Below are 15,000 nucleotides of genomic sequence, written 5' to 3'. Positions count from 1 at the left end.
TGGCCAGGCGGTGCTTCACTGAGTCTGTATTTCGTCAACTGTTTTCTCAAGATAGGGTCTTTGATTTGAGTTAGATAGTTTGCAAGTGCATACTCTCTGTTTAGGGACAGATAACATTGCATCTTGCTTTTGTGTTTTTAGTTTTCAATTGCCAATATTGATAATAGTTTATTTTAAAATATAAGAAAAATTTGGTTTAGTGGAGTATGTTGTGTAAATTTGGATCTGGTCTTGCAGGCCTGTAGAGTGTGGAGGTGTAGTGGGAAGGGATAGCAGTGGACCTGGTTGGTATGTGGGGTAGTGATTTTGCTCAGTCTCTTGGTTTTGCAAGGCTTTGTGACATAAAAGAGTGTGGGTCACTTAATTGAGGTGCTTCCCGAATTTAATTGATCTTTTCTGAATGTTGATAATAAGAGGGTTATCGGCCTAGAGTTCTGCCCTGCATGCATTATTTGTTGTGTGTCGGTGGACTTTTAGGATGGTTTTGCAGAATTCCACATGCAGGGTCTCAATTGGGTGCTTTTCCCCATTATCAAATTCCTGATTTGTGAAGTGGACCCCACACTTCACTGCCATATAAGGCTATTGGTTTGTATCACTGATGAGAATATTTTGAGCCAATTTGGATTGGAATTTCAAAGGGTACTTGTCTTTTTATGGCATATAGAGCCCTGCGTGCCTTGTCTTTCAGTTCATTCACTGCCTTATTGAAACTTCCCATTGTAATTGATTCTCAGGCCTAAGTATGTGTAGTCTGTGACATGTTCAATTGTTGTGGTCCTAAAGTAAATGTATTTTGTCTTCCGTGGTATTTGGAACCTTTCTGAAATATCATTATTTTGGTTTTGTTGTTGTTCACTGCCAGGGCCAGGTCTGGCAGAAATTTTGGAGGAGCCCAAGCTGCATTTGGAGTCCATTTGCTGTTGGTGAGAGAAGGACTAGATCATCTGCAAACAGCAGGAATTTGGCCTCAATGTTGTTCAGAGTGGGTCCTGTGGTGGTTGTGACCAATTTCTAGGATGGTCGCCAGCTCGTTTATATATAAATTAAACAAAGTTGGGCTTAAAGGGGCAACCTTGCCTCACGCCGCACTCTTGGGGGATATAATCTGTTCTTTTAGATCCGATTTTGATGGCACACTTAGCTCCTGAGTACATGGATTTTATAATATCATTGCTTTTCCCCCTACACCATTTTTCATTAATGTGTAGAATAATCCGTTGTGCCAAATGGTATCAAAAGCGGTTTTGAAGTCTACGAAACAAGAGAATAATTTGTTTCTGTTGTGGGTGTATTTTTTGCGATTAATGTGTGTAGGGTGTAAATATGATCAGTGGTTGCGATGATTTGGTAAGAATCCGATCTGGCTTTTGCTCAAGATATTGTGCTTCATAAGGAAGTCCATGAGCCGTGAATTGATAATACAACAGAATAACTTCCCCAGGTTGCTGTTAACGCTGATGCCTCTGTAATTTTTAGGGTCAAATTTGTCTCCGTTTTTGTAGATTGGTGTAACTAATCCATGGTTCCAGATGTCAGGGAATAACCACACAATCAGGACTAAGTTGAATAGTTTGAGAATAGGCCCATCTAAATTTTTCACTCATACATTTTAGCATTTCATTTAAAATGCAGTCAGGCCCGTATGCTTTCTTTGACTTTAATTTGTTGATATGAGTGAGTAGGTCCTGTTCAGTGATTGGGAAGTCAAGTGGGTTTGGTAGTCTTTGATTGTGTTTTCCAGATCATGCAGTTTGTGGATTATGTCATTTTGGTTTTGTTTTTGGTCAGATTGAACATTCTTGAATAGAGTTTTGAAATGATTAGTCCAGATGTCTCCATCTTGGATTACCATTTCTTGGTGTTTTGATTTTTTTAAATGATTCCAATTGTCCCAAAATGTATTTGTTTTCATTGACGCCTCAATCAGTGCCAGCTGGTTTTGTGTGTACTGAGCTTTCTTGTTTCTGAGTGTGCGTTTGTATAGTCTCAGTGTCTCACAATATAGATGTCGAATTGATGTGTCATTTGGATCTCTATGTTTCTGGTTGGATTAATTGCGAATTTCTTTTCTTAATGACTGGCATTCGGCGGTCAAACCAGCTGTCTTCCTTTTCGACTTTAGGTTTGGTCCTTAATCTCTTTCTAATTTGGCCTTTCCTGCTGTTTTCTCAAATATTAAACCAATTGTTTCCACAGCTGGTTGACACCCTCTGTACTTAACCGGTATATGAGTGTCTAGAAAAGGTTTCAGGAGAGTTTGGATGTGTTGGGTTTCTGTTGCTTTTATAAATTCTCGTTTTACTGTTTTCAGCCCATCTGTATGACTTTTTAAAGTGAAACAGTTACTGGGCTGTGATTTTAGGATGTTGTTTTCTGACATTTTATGAATATTGTGAGTTGGCTGTGATCTGACAGGGGTGATAGTGGTTTGACAGTGAATGCTCTAAATTGACATAGGGTCTATGTCAGTTATGACATAGTCTACTGTGCTATCCCAAGAGGTGAGCAAAAATGTGTTGTTTTCAAATGTGTCTCCTCTAATCCTACCGTTGGCGACATACAGAACCCAGGCTACGGCAGATTTGTAAGAGTTCCTTCCTATGTCTGTTTACAACTGGATACAATTTCTTATGTGGGGATAAGCAGAGTGGTTAGTTTTATTTAAAAAAACGGCAGACCAGATGTAGGAATTGCCATCAGCACTTATAGAATCATCCTCTGTGCCTGTACGTGAATTTAGGTCCCCGCAGAGGAGCACATTTGCCTGGGCCTGAAAATGGCTTGTTTCTGTTTCCAGAGACATAAATGTATCTTCTGTGTAGTATGGTGAAATCAGAGGGGGGGTATATACATTGCACAGACAAAGAGGTCCTGTTGTGAAACAAATATATCTTTCTTAATCTTTAACCATATGTGGTATTTTCCCGTTTTTAAGATGCTGATGTGTTTGTCAAATTTTGATTTGTACCATAGTATTAAACCTCCAGAGTGTCTTCCTTGTTGTACCGAAACTAAGTTTTTGGTGGTGGTAATATTATTTCCTTGTAGTTTGGGGGACAATGAGTGATAACATCTTTTTGCCAGGTTTCAATTAATATCATTACATCTATACCTTTTATGCTTTCTTGGAATTCTTGGTTGTTACATTTTACGCCAAAGGCTGAGGAGTTCACTCTCTCTCTCTCTCTCTCCCTCTCTCTCATCTCCCTCTCCTCTCTCTCTCTCTCTCTCTCTCTCTTGTTCAACCCTATCTCTTTGTCTGGAAGCTCCCACTCATCTCTGTCTCTTTCTATACATCCATTGCTCTCTCTCTTTTCCCACTTCACTTCACCCTCTCTTTCAACCTTTCTCTCTCTTTCCACCCCACCCCCATTTCCACCCTCCCCTCCCCTCTTGCTCTCCGACTGGACGCTCTCTTCCTCCTCCTCTGCTGCACCACAGATCTGTCCATCAGTGCTGACGTGCTCCTGAGTGAGACTGCAGAGGGCTGCCAGGCAGCCAGGGCCACCGGCCGCCACGGCCATGAGAAATTACAGCACATCACATCCAGCGGGAGGCTAGGCCCAGTGGAGTGGCAGCCAGGAGAGAGGGACAGAGGGATGGAGGGAGGGAAGGAGAGAAAGAGAGAGAGAGAGAGAGAGAGAGAGAGAGAGAGAGAGAGAGAGAGAGAGAGAGAGAGAGAGAGAGAGAGAGAGAGAGAGAGAGAGAGAGAGAGAAAGCAAGAGAAATTACTGTATACACGAAAGAAATAAAGAGCAGCAGTTAGTGTGTTTGTCTGGAAAAGAGTGAACAAGACTGAGAGGGGTGCGCGAGAGAGAGAGAGGGTGGGAAAGAGAAAATTGATATTTAACCATTTGTTTATAACATAATGCTATGCTACTATATATCCAAATAATGCTATGGTATATCCAAAATGCTGCTGCTTGAATTCTGACCAAAACAAAGAAAAGAGATCACATCACTCTAGTACTTACACTGTAGGCCATTACACTGGCTGCCAGTGAGGTTTAGAATCGAGTTTAAAATTGCTAGATCAATATCATACTAAAAGATGTCTTAGGGCTCCAGTCTCTTCTACTGGGTGTGCCTAGGGTAAAATCCAGACAAGGTGAAATGACATTTAGCCATTATTCTGGCAAACTCTGTAACCAGCTTCCAGTTCATATAAGAACTGCCCCAACAGTACAATATTTTTTAAATGGAATTAAAAAGAGCTTTACTTTCATCTGGCTTTGGTCAAGGTTAGTCCTCTCCGTAATGCTTTGCATACTTTCTACTTTCATCATCTTTTCTTCACTCTTCTCTTTCTTTCCTTTCAAGCACATTGAATGACAGTTACAGTATGTATGATAATGTGCTATACAAATCGTACCAATTGTCAATGCTGATTTTCAACTGGTTCACATAATGACAACTTTAACGCCATGTGAATAATAACAAATATTCAGCACATGGTGGGAGAAGGAGTGGGGAAGAGAGGTAGAGAGAACTTCAAAACCATCTTTAAGCTGCCTTTCAGGTTCCTTTCATAGTCTGGCTAACCAAGTCTGAAGATGGTGATTCTTATTGCATGTTTCGATGCTGGCATAGACGTTGGCAGGGAGAATAGCTGAAGTTCAGGGTTGTCCTCTTGCAAAATACTTTTCATGGTCAAAAAATGGCTTCATATTTAAACAACTACAAGATTTTTTATTCAAGGAAAAGGTGTTAAAGGCTGGGTTGCTGCCTGCCTGAGTCCTATTCTTAAATTCATCACCTGGTTCAAAAGTCTTAAATGAATGATACCAGCAGGAAAAGCCTTAGATTAAATCTGACAAATTCTCATATTTCAATGTTGGCGGCAAATAGCATTCTGAATGATTGTGCTTTATATATTGTATCGCATATGGGAGGCATTCGTTTTTGTCATGGCCAGAGGGTCATTGGTTAAAGGTTGGTGGGAGATTGGATGACCAATGCTCTCTTCCATCCTCCCCTTTTGACAAAGTGTGGTTCACGTTTCCCCTGAGGCCCCCTGTTGGGCTGTCCAGGCTATTGCCACCCACTGCCTCGGCTCAATTTCATTTCAACTCTAGCAACCAACGTGAGACAGTGGCCTGCATATACACGATATACAGTGTATATACTGTACACTCCGTTTAAGAAATAGCAACGTTTCGATCCATCTGTGGGATCTTCCTCAGGTTTTTTGTGGATGTGCGCACTCTAACTTCCAAACTCTAGCAACTAGATGAGGTAGCAGAGCTAGCATGCAGGTCGCAGAGCTATAGCATTCAAGTAGAGCTATAGCATACTGTTCAGAGAATGAGTGAGTATATGTTCATGATTTGGCCAATCAGCAAACACAGGTGAAGCCATGGCATCATCTATCCAGTCATACAGTATGTGTGATTCCGTAATTATGTCATGTGTAGGAGCGATTGGTTGAATAAGAAAAAAAAACATACATGCTTAATGTGGTGACTTGCAGATAAAAGGTTGTGACTTGTAGATAAAAGGTATTGGTTAGAGCCCCTGGTGAAGTGTGGGGTTAGGTGCCTTGCTCAAGGACCCTTCAGCCATGGACAGAGGTTTAGGTAGAGGTAAGGCTGAGATCCAAACCCTCAACCCTCTATGTCTACAGACCTACTTCCTAACCATTAGGCCAGAGCTGGGTTAAATGCAGAGGCTGAATATGTTTGTGTCCGTGTGCTGCTGTGCGATCACAATGACAAATGGGGATCAATCTAGTTCCATTTTAGAGGCCGCACCGCGGAGCTTATTTTCTAATCTAGAGGGGCTCTAGCCACATCATGAGCAGCACATTGCCACTAATCCGTCACTGTGATGAGGGCGAATGGCACCGCGCTGTCTTTTAACCAGCCCACTAATACAAAGCAATGGGCCTTAAGGAAGGAGGACGCTGCTCGCTCACTCACAATAGCGGGTCACTTTGCTCGGCGGCAAATGTCACTTAATTGATTTTTTATTTAAACAATGTGCTCTCCGTCGCAGAGGATGCTACGCTGTGTCTGACTGAGTCATGATTGAGAAAGGAAGGAAGGGAGGAAGGAAGGAGGAAAGTGTATGCTGGTGATTTGTTAGGGCTCCTTTCGGATGTCAATACAAACATTCCCCACTTGTTAAAACCCGAGATTTGAAATCCAGCAAAAAGATCAATCTCAAATTGCTCTAAATTGAGGAGACGTGTTCAACGCCAATCCTCCATTAGCGGATGCATGTTTGTTGGCTGTGATGGGAACACTCCACCTCCTATATGCATCAGCATTTGATAAGCACTTGAGCGAAAGAAAGAAGTTGCTCGCGTTTGTCCAACAGCCCACTGCCAAACATCTTTATGGATTACTGTAGCGCATCCGCCGCCGTGGAAACCCATCTATTGTCAGGCGTCGCCGTGGTGATTCATGCCTGAGTGCACGGGAACTGATAACATCGCTCCTGGTGGAAATGCATTCATATTCCCGACCCCCTTCACTCAATATAGTTTTCATCACCCTCCATTATGTGTGGAAAGGATGGGGAGAGAGTGGATTTGGGAGAGTCAACATGTGCCTCTAGAAAGAAACACCCTCCTCCAAAAAAATAATAGCTCCATGCATGAAGTACTGCAGGCGATACATGAAAGTCTGATATGAAATATTCTGAGAGAATCTTCTGAGGACTAGCTCATAACTTTAAAGTAGGCCTAGTTCCAAAAGGCAACACACATGCAAACGAGTACAACTGGCAATGAACTGAATATGAATGTTGTTTTGCAGCCCTACTCATTTAAAACACGGTTTAAAACGGCATGTCAAGGTAATAATTGCTTTTTCTAAAGTTGCACAAATCTCAAGTCTCCAGAGATGTTTTTTTATTAAGCTCATATCTTTTTGGCTGTACTTATTTTTAATTTTGCCTGAATACTCTAAGTTGTTGTTGATGTTGCTTTTCACTTTGATTTTCACCTTGACTTGTGAATTGTCAGGTTGAGCCTGATTTCTGGCAGAAAAAAGGATGTGACCCTTGATGTGGACCCTGCTAGTACCCCTGTAGTATTCGCAACCTGCAAGGAAGGCAGTCAAGGTTGCAGTGAGTCAGTGAGAATTTTACTCTGTCTTCCACTCACTTTTTCTATAACAAGTCTTGAAAGGGGCATTGCTTTAAAAAAAAAAAACACACACACACAATTTTTTTTTCTGACTGACTATCTTGCTCAATCCACAGATTGTAGAGATTTTTGACATTTATGATTTACTGCAAACACGTAGTATTTGTGTGCACTCTATGTATTGCTATAGGATATGTTTTAGCAGGGAGAGGGAAAGAAAGAAGGGAGGGGGTAGTGAAAGGAAGCAAGTGTATGTACTATGTATGTAGTAGTATGTATCTGAGCGTTTCATCAGCGTGTGAAGAGAGAAGAGGAAGAGAGAACTGCTAGTTTGCCAGAGAGAGGGAGAGAGGGGAGGGGGTTCGTAAGAGTGGTGGAAGAATATGTACAGTATCAGAGTTTAACCAGAGGATGTTGAAGAGAGAGCTAGATAACTATCGAGAGAAGGGATCGGGAAGAAAGGGGAGGGGTTAGTGAAATGGAGGAAGAGGATACACAGCATCACAGAGTTTCTTCAGAGTGAAAAGAGAGTTCGCCGGAAAGTGAGGGGGTGCTAGAAGAGAGAGGAGGAGGGCAGAGAGAGAAGGAGAGAGAAAGAGACAGAGAGAGACGGGGGAGTTTGCCAAAGTGAGGGGGAGAAGAGAAGAGAAGAGAGAGCATGAAGGAGAGCGAGAGAGAGAGAGAGAGATATATATATATATATATATATATATATAGAGAGAGAGAGAGAGAGAGAGAGAGAGAGAGAGAGAGAGAGAGAGAGAGAGAGAGAGAGAGATATTGCCACAGTGGGAGGGACGGAATGAGAGAGATGGAGCGAGAGAAACGGACCACATCCCTCTCATGGGACTTCAGTGCACTGATGAGTTGCCTTAACCTCGTGCAGACGGCTGCTGAGTAGGAGCCTTGCTGGGCATTTGGACGCGTCCACAGTTTGAATGTGGCCATCGGTGCATTTTTCCCTCCTCGGCCTACAGTACTCCCATGTGTCTGCCTGCCTTCTTCCTCAGCAACAGCACTTCCAAGGTCATTATCACCGTCGCCATTTTTTTTATTATTTGGAAAAGATGCCTCTATTACTGTTTTCAAGCGGCACGAGAACTTTGCTGGGGTCAGTTCAGACCCGGCTGCAGAACCAAGTTGTTGGACGGGCATTTGATGGAGTATGGGTGGGGCACCTTGGCAGGGGTGTGGGGGTCCTCCCCCAGAAAATGTTGTATTTCTTAGATGCAATTTCCTGCATTTTAACCAAATTGTGGGCTCAATTTCAGCTCTATACGGAACAGTACTTTTGTTTCACAATACGAGACGATTCCATTATTTCAAGGGATCACTGTTCACTTATTGTTTCTCATTTAGGTCTACTGAAAATGTCTAAATGTCTAAATGTCTAAATGGTGTAGTGTATAAATAGTGTAGTTTGTTTATTAGGGCTATGGTGGTTAAGCACTGATGGCATTTTATCATATACAGTACTTTATATTTACTGTATTCAGAAAAAAATAACTAATTTGTTGCATATTAATGACCATATCAGAATGTTTTGGTGAATAGGCCCAGGGGGGCACAGCAGCTTGGCTGGGGGGGCAATGCCCTCCAATGCCCCCCCGTGGCGCCGGCCCGGCGTCAGTTCCAACACCGAATCTTGAACACACTAGCATGCTCGCGACAAAAACCTGGAACCGGAAAGTTGGTTCCCATGCGAACTAATTACAACATGCTTTTTCTAAGTGAACAGTGATGACAACTATGATGATTTGTTCAACGGTAAGCACTTTAGTTGCCAGTGTACTGGCACTGATACAGTTCCAGCTGGCCTGAAAACAGCTTTCATTCAATCAAGCTTTTCCACCTCAGAGAAATTGAATTAGCAGCACCAATAGGCAATAGTTAACAGTAGTTAGAATCACAAAGCATGCACGCATGCACGCACGCACACAAGCACACGCACACACACACGTTGGCACAAATGCTAAAATAAAAGAACGATTAAGTAATTGATCAATTAATCCATTAACTGGTGTCAAATCAACTAATGTCATCCTCTTTCAGAGCTCTGTTTCCAATTTGTACACGTATTAAAAGGCAGTGTAACCCGCAACACGGCGATGGATAGTTCTGCTGTAATTACTTTACACTGTAATTGGAAAATGAAATGCACTTAATTTGTGCCCTGGCACCTGGCACCAAGCGGATTTGCATAAATGCCACAGTGAGAGCTCAATGCATGCCATGCCATAAAGGGGTTGAGCTATATAGAGGGGGAAAGTAGGGCATTTTCCCCTGGGCCCTCCCGCATTGGTGGTGAGGGCCCTATAATGACCTTGGCAGGTTATATGGGCAACCGTATCTGTATTTTGCCCTTAGGGCCCTGAGTGCAATTCTATTACCATTGATGCCAAGCCATTCAGTAACATGGTGCACAATGACACATTGGCATTCAGCCCGCAGCTGCACTGTTGAAAAAGAAAATGCTTCTTCTAATACTGTGTATCCCTGCATGCATACACAAACACAACAAAACATGGCAATAACAAAAATGAAAGCAAGTGTCACAGGTCAGTCATAGCCTGGACAGATGGTAAGAGATGGGCTGTACAGCAGGGGTGCGGGGGAGGGGAGGGAACGGAGAGACACCCTGCTGGCTTTCGGAGAACTCCGGCAGGTATTAAATGAAGTCACTGCTCTTAACCCCAATCAAACACACGCGGCCTGCATGATCAGGGGGGGTGGGGGTGTTCTGTTATGGTGATTGGCAGGCTGTTTGGTGTGCCCTATCTGTATTTTTCCATGGGCCCTGTGTGCAATTGTTCCAGCACTGTGTGCAATTGTTCAAGCCATGCCATGGCGCTCTGACAAATACATAGTACCTTGTTATTAATACTTGTATCCCTCTGCACATACACAAAAGCCATAATAATGGTGATAATAAAAATGAAAGCAAATGTTAGAGGTCAGTCATAGTGTTGGTCGAGGTGGGCTGTGCAGCAGGGGAACAGAGGGAATGGGAGGACACCCTGCTGGCTCTCTGAGAACTGCGGCAGGTATTAAACGAAGCCACGTCACTGCTCTTAACCCCAATCAAACACACGCGGCCTCCATGATCAGGGCGGTGGGGGATGGGTTGCTCTGTTATCATGATTGGCAGGCTATGTTGGGTGCCCTAGCTGTATTTTGCCCTGGGGCCCTGTGTGCAATTGTTCCAGCATTGATGCCAAGCCATACAGTGGCGCACTGACGGAAAAATAGTACCTTGTTATTATTAATACTTGTATCCCTCTGCACATACACAAAAACAATAATAATGGTGATAATACAAAATGAAAGCAAATGTTAGAGGTCAGTCATAGTGTTGGCAGAGGTGGGCTGTGCAGCAGGGGGACAGAGGGAACGGAGGGGACACCCTGCTGGCTCTCTGAGAACTCCGGCAGGTATTAAACGAAGCCACGTCACTGCTCTTAACCCCAATCAAACACACGCGGCCTCCATGATCAGATACTTCCAGGAGGGGGCCTTATTGGGAGTGTGCCTTCACAGCACGGCAACTGGAGCGCAACTGAGTGGATCATTCCAGGGAAGCGTTACTGGAAGGTGATAAAGGCGAATAAATACACACCTGCACGCAAGCACACACACGTGCAAGCACGCACGCACGTGCACATGGACAAATGCACACACACAGACAATTACAAACACGTGCGCACACGCACACGCACACACACACACACGCACACGCACACGCACACGCACACACACACACACACAGGCACATACACACGCACACGCACACGCACACGCACACACACACCTGAACGTCCTCAAAATGCCTTCCAATTACAAGCCTAACCATTTAAATCAATTTGGTGTTTGTGTGAAACACTTAAAAGGATATGAACAACACAGCTTGATGTTTTTTTTTTAAAGCTTTACGCTCCAGGCACCTGCCTTATGAAAACTCCACACACCCCTGTGCACTTAAGCGTCTCATGCAGATACCCAAAGTAATGGCCCTACAGGACCAGCCTCTGCTGGCTGCTTCGAGTACTTTCACACCATAACAGTTTGATTATTTGGTGTGAAATTACACCTACTACTCTGCAGCATACAGACAGACAATTGGGGCCGATTGATATGTCCTAATCAATATTTATCCGAGGAGGCACCCATAACGCATTTCAAACAGTTTGTTTGCTCTGCATTCAGGCTGGACGGAGAAAAAACAGCTCTTTTGGGATGTCTCAGTCTAAGCGTGATGTAGAGTACACTACATTCAAGTTGGCCCGGTGCTGTCAAGCCAGCAGAAACAAACCAAACCAAGAGTTTTTTGGTTTAAATGGACACTTGCAGTGTGTTTGCAACAACTGCTGTTGGGAGAGAAACTGCTGTTAAGTAGCAGGTCAGAGACTGGACCAGGCCAGAGAGGATTGGCTCCTGAGAGGGGCAGTTACACTCACCTGGCTTCGGGCCAATGTGGTTGTTGCTGGACTATTACATTTCCTCCACCATTTCCACAGCCTTTTTTTTAAAGACTTTTTTTTTGGTCTTTTTCAACTTTATTTGATAGAACCGTGTGAGAGGTGGACAGGAAGCGAATTGGGAGAGAGACGAGGAGGGGTCGGCAAAGGACTTGGGCTGGGAATCGAACCCGGGTCAGCCGCATGGCAGATGAGTGCCCTACCGGTTGGCCACGTCAGGGACCCATTTCCACATTCTTTTCCACATTTCCGTCTGACAACCATACCTTCACGAATTCGGGACATTACAAACATATGACAAATAATATGCACAAAAAAACCCCGCAGGTGCACTGGACACAAGCCAAAATGAATACAGGGGGAATCGCTGACGTGTCAATATGTCATATAGTTTGTGGAGAGTGCAGAGAGCAGTGATTGGATTTAACTAAGGTGATGATGATACACAGGGCAACTTTTTGGACAATGTTGCTGGGCAACGACATAATTGGCACCTAATTTTCCAGAGAAAAAAAAGATAAAGAAAATTTGTCTAAAAATGTGTCTTCACGTTCTCTTGATAAAAGTATTGTACCGATAACCTGTCTAATTCTTATAGAACCAAATCTTGTAGTACCATTGCCTAAAAGTGTTGCTCAAAAGATTGGCAAGTGTATCATCGCTTTAACCATCCGTTTAACAGCGCATGATACAGTTGGGTGCCAGTCAGATTAGAGAGTCGATTCAACATTTCCTAGAGTGCATTTGGTCCCAGAGAACCCCCTAAGTGTTGAATTAACACTGCATGTGTTACTGTGCAGGTGGGTGCCAGTCAGGCAGGCAGAGCTGACCTTGCTTGAGGCCCGTGCGGTCACTGCTGGGCCCGGTGTTGGGGGTGTACTTGGTGTCCCGCGTAGCCGCGCTGTGCCTCGTCCAATCAAACTCCTCCGTCTTGTCCTGGGTGAACATGCAGATGGCCTCCTCCTCGAAGCTGCACTGGAACTTATCTGGGGAGGAGAGGAGGAGAGAGGAGAGATGGTGAGCAATGAAGAGAGGATGGAGAGAGGAGAGGATGTAAGTTAAAGGAGAAAGAAGGGGAAAAGATGAAGTAAGTCAGAGAAGAGAGGAGAGTGCAGAGAATAAAGAAAGGGAAGAGGAGGGGATGAGCAAGAGGAAAGAGAAGTGTGAGAGAGGAAGGGGGAAGACAGGAGGGAGGAAGTAATGAGAGAAGGGAGGAGAGGGAGTAACTCAGAGGAGAGAAGGGAGGAGGAGAGATGGGAGGTAGGACATAGGGAGTAAAAGAGAAGAAGTTAGTAAGGAGAGGATGAAGAAAAAAAATCAGAGAGCGGAGGAGCAGAGGAGGGAAATAAAAGAAGAAAGTAAAAGGGAGGAGTGGAGAGAAAGGATGGACAGATTAAAAAGGAGACGGAACATATACTAAGCACAGTAAAGAGGGGAGTAGGGAGGGGTGGAGTAAGCAGAGGTAAGGGGCTATCTAAGATACCCAAGGCCTCTTCTATTTAGCAGGAAACTCATTTCCCCTGGCTCTTCTATGCTCTACTCTACTCTACTGGTGTGCTGCTACTTAAACAGATGCACAGGCCTCCACTCCTGCTCTCCTCTTCCCTCCCTGAGCAGGCATGGAGCTGATTCCTATGGATGGCACGGAGACAGATGTGATTTTTACATAGTAATTAAACTGGAGACTGTGTGCTCTGTGTGTGTGTGCTGTGTGCTGTGTGCTGTGTGTGTGTGTGTTTGTGTGTGTGTGTGTGTGTGTGTGTGTGTGTGTGTGTGTGCGCGTGCGTGTACGTGTGTTGGTGTGTGTGCGTGCGTGCGTGTGTTAGTGTGTGCATGTGTGTACGTGTGTGTGTGTGTGTGTGTGTGTGCGTGCGTGCGTGTGTGTGTGTGTGCATGTGTGTACCCATGTGTGTGTGTGTGTGTGTGTGTGTGTGTGTGTGTGTGTGTGTGTGTGTGTGTGTGTGTGTGTGTGTGTGTGTGTGTGTGTGTTTGTGTGTTTGTGCGTGTGTGCTTGCATGTTCATACTGGATGTGCATACGGGCAGGTGCAGATTAGGCTGAACCGCAGCAGATTGGTAGGTGGGTAGATTGTTAGTGAGTGATTTGCCTGCCACACATGTAAGCCTACATCAGACGGGGATATGAAGCAGCCGTGCTATCTGCAATTGGACTGGGTCCATATGCATGACATCCGGATTCCAGTCCAGCCCTGCAACCTGTGACAAGACCCAGGGCCAGCATCGCCAGTTTCACTTGATGGAGGGGGAGGGAGGGAGCCATTTGCAATGCTAATGCACGCCACCCACCCCCCCACTGCATAAATAACCCAACCAATCAATTAACGAAACGAAAGTCAACAGCCACACTTGTAATTATTCATCAACATTGCCATGTTAAACAAGGCAGTCTGTCATACACCTGCACTACACGGCAATGCAAGTAGCGCAAATGTGTCTAATAAATGTAAGTAGCACAAAGGGTTCCGCATTTACCCGCATGTTAACACGGGGCTCCGTCGTGTAAATGAGCAAACAACAAATGTCAAACTAAATGTTTTTTAAGCATTTTTACAAAAGAACAAAAAACAGGAGGAGGTGGAGGAGGACAAAAAAAAGATCATACTTACTCCAGTGGGGGTTGGCGGGGGCTGCGAAAAAAAACAAAAGGGACAGACAGGGAAACACAGAGAAGGAGAGAAAGGAGAGAAGGAGAAAAGGAGAAAGGCAAGAGATATTATTAACACTACAGTAGCGAGAGGATGTGGGAGGGCTATTGTCAACGGCCCATTACTATAATATCAGCGAGAGGCCAGAGGGGAAATATCACAGAGTCTCTGTTTGCCCCTCAAGTCTAATCTGAATGTGAATGAGAGAGTGGAGGGTATCCAAAACCATTAGGGAGCCGAAGCTAAAGAGGCGGAGAGACATACAGTAGAATAAGAGTGTGAGAGAGAGAGAGAGAGAGAGAGGGAGAGAGAGAGAAAGAGGCAGAGAGAGCTAAAGAGGCAGAGAGAGATAGAACAAGAAAAAGGGAGAGACATAGACCGAGAAAGAGAGAGAGAGAGAGAGAGAGAGAGAGAGAGAGAGAGAGAGAGAGAGAGAGAGAGAGAGAGAGGTAAAGAGGCAGAAAGACACAGAGGGAGTGAGAGAGTGAAAGAGCCAGAGAGCAACAGAGCTAAAGAGGCGGAAATAGAAAAGAAGGATAATACGAGAAGGAGAGAAAAAAAGTCCAGTATCTGCAAAGAGTATCTGTGAGAGTGCAGGATGGACAGAAAGAAAAAAAAAGAGAGAGAGAGAGAGAGAGAGAGAGAGAGAGAGAGAGAGAGAGAGAGGGGCAGACAGAGAGAGAGAGAGCAACACAAAGAGAATGAGATAGATAGACTGGATGGTATACTGTATGTTGGTTTAAGAGAGGGATTTCAAAATGGTGAGTA

At 44.3% G+C, this 15,000-nt stretch overlaps 1 protein-coding gene across 1 annotated transcript in view; it reads right to left on the bottom strand.

Annotated features, from left to right (window-relative positions):
- Window positions 1-15,000, bottom strand: part of mdga2a (MAM domain containing glycosylphosphatidylinositol anchor 2a) — a 382,296-nt gene that overhangs the window by 15,477 nt on the left and 351,819 nt on the right. The window contains exons 12-13 of the mRNA XM_063183630.1: window positions 14,194-14,214; window positions 12,399-12,554 (exon numbers count right to left, since the gene is read on the bottom strand). Coding sequence (XP_063039700.1) covers window positions 12,399-12,554; window positions 14,194-14,214 — 177 coding nt within the window. The remainder of the gene's footprint in view (window positions 1-12,398; window positions 12,555-14,193; window positions 14,215-15,000) is intronic.

This window comes from Engraulis encrasicolus, chromosome 19 (genome assembly GCF_034702125.1).
Source record: "Engraulis encrasicolus isolate BLACKSEA-1 chromosome 19, IST_EnEncr_1.0, whole genome shotgun sequence".
Lineage (NCBI taxonomy): Eukaryota > Metazoa > Chordata > Actinopteri > Clupeiformes > Engraulidae > Engraulis > Engraulis encrasicolus.
The sequence above is the reverse complement of the archived record's forward strand: the minus strand, read 5'-3'. Positions and strand labels throughout refer to the sequence as shown.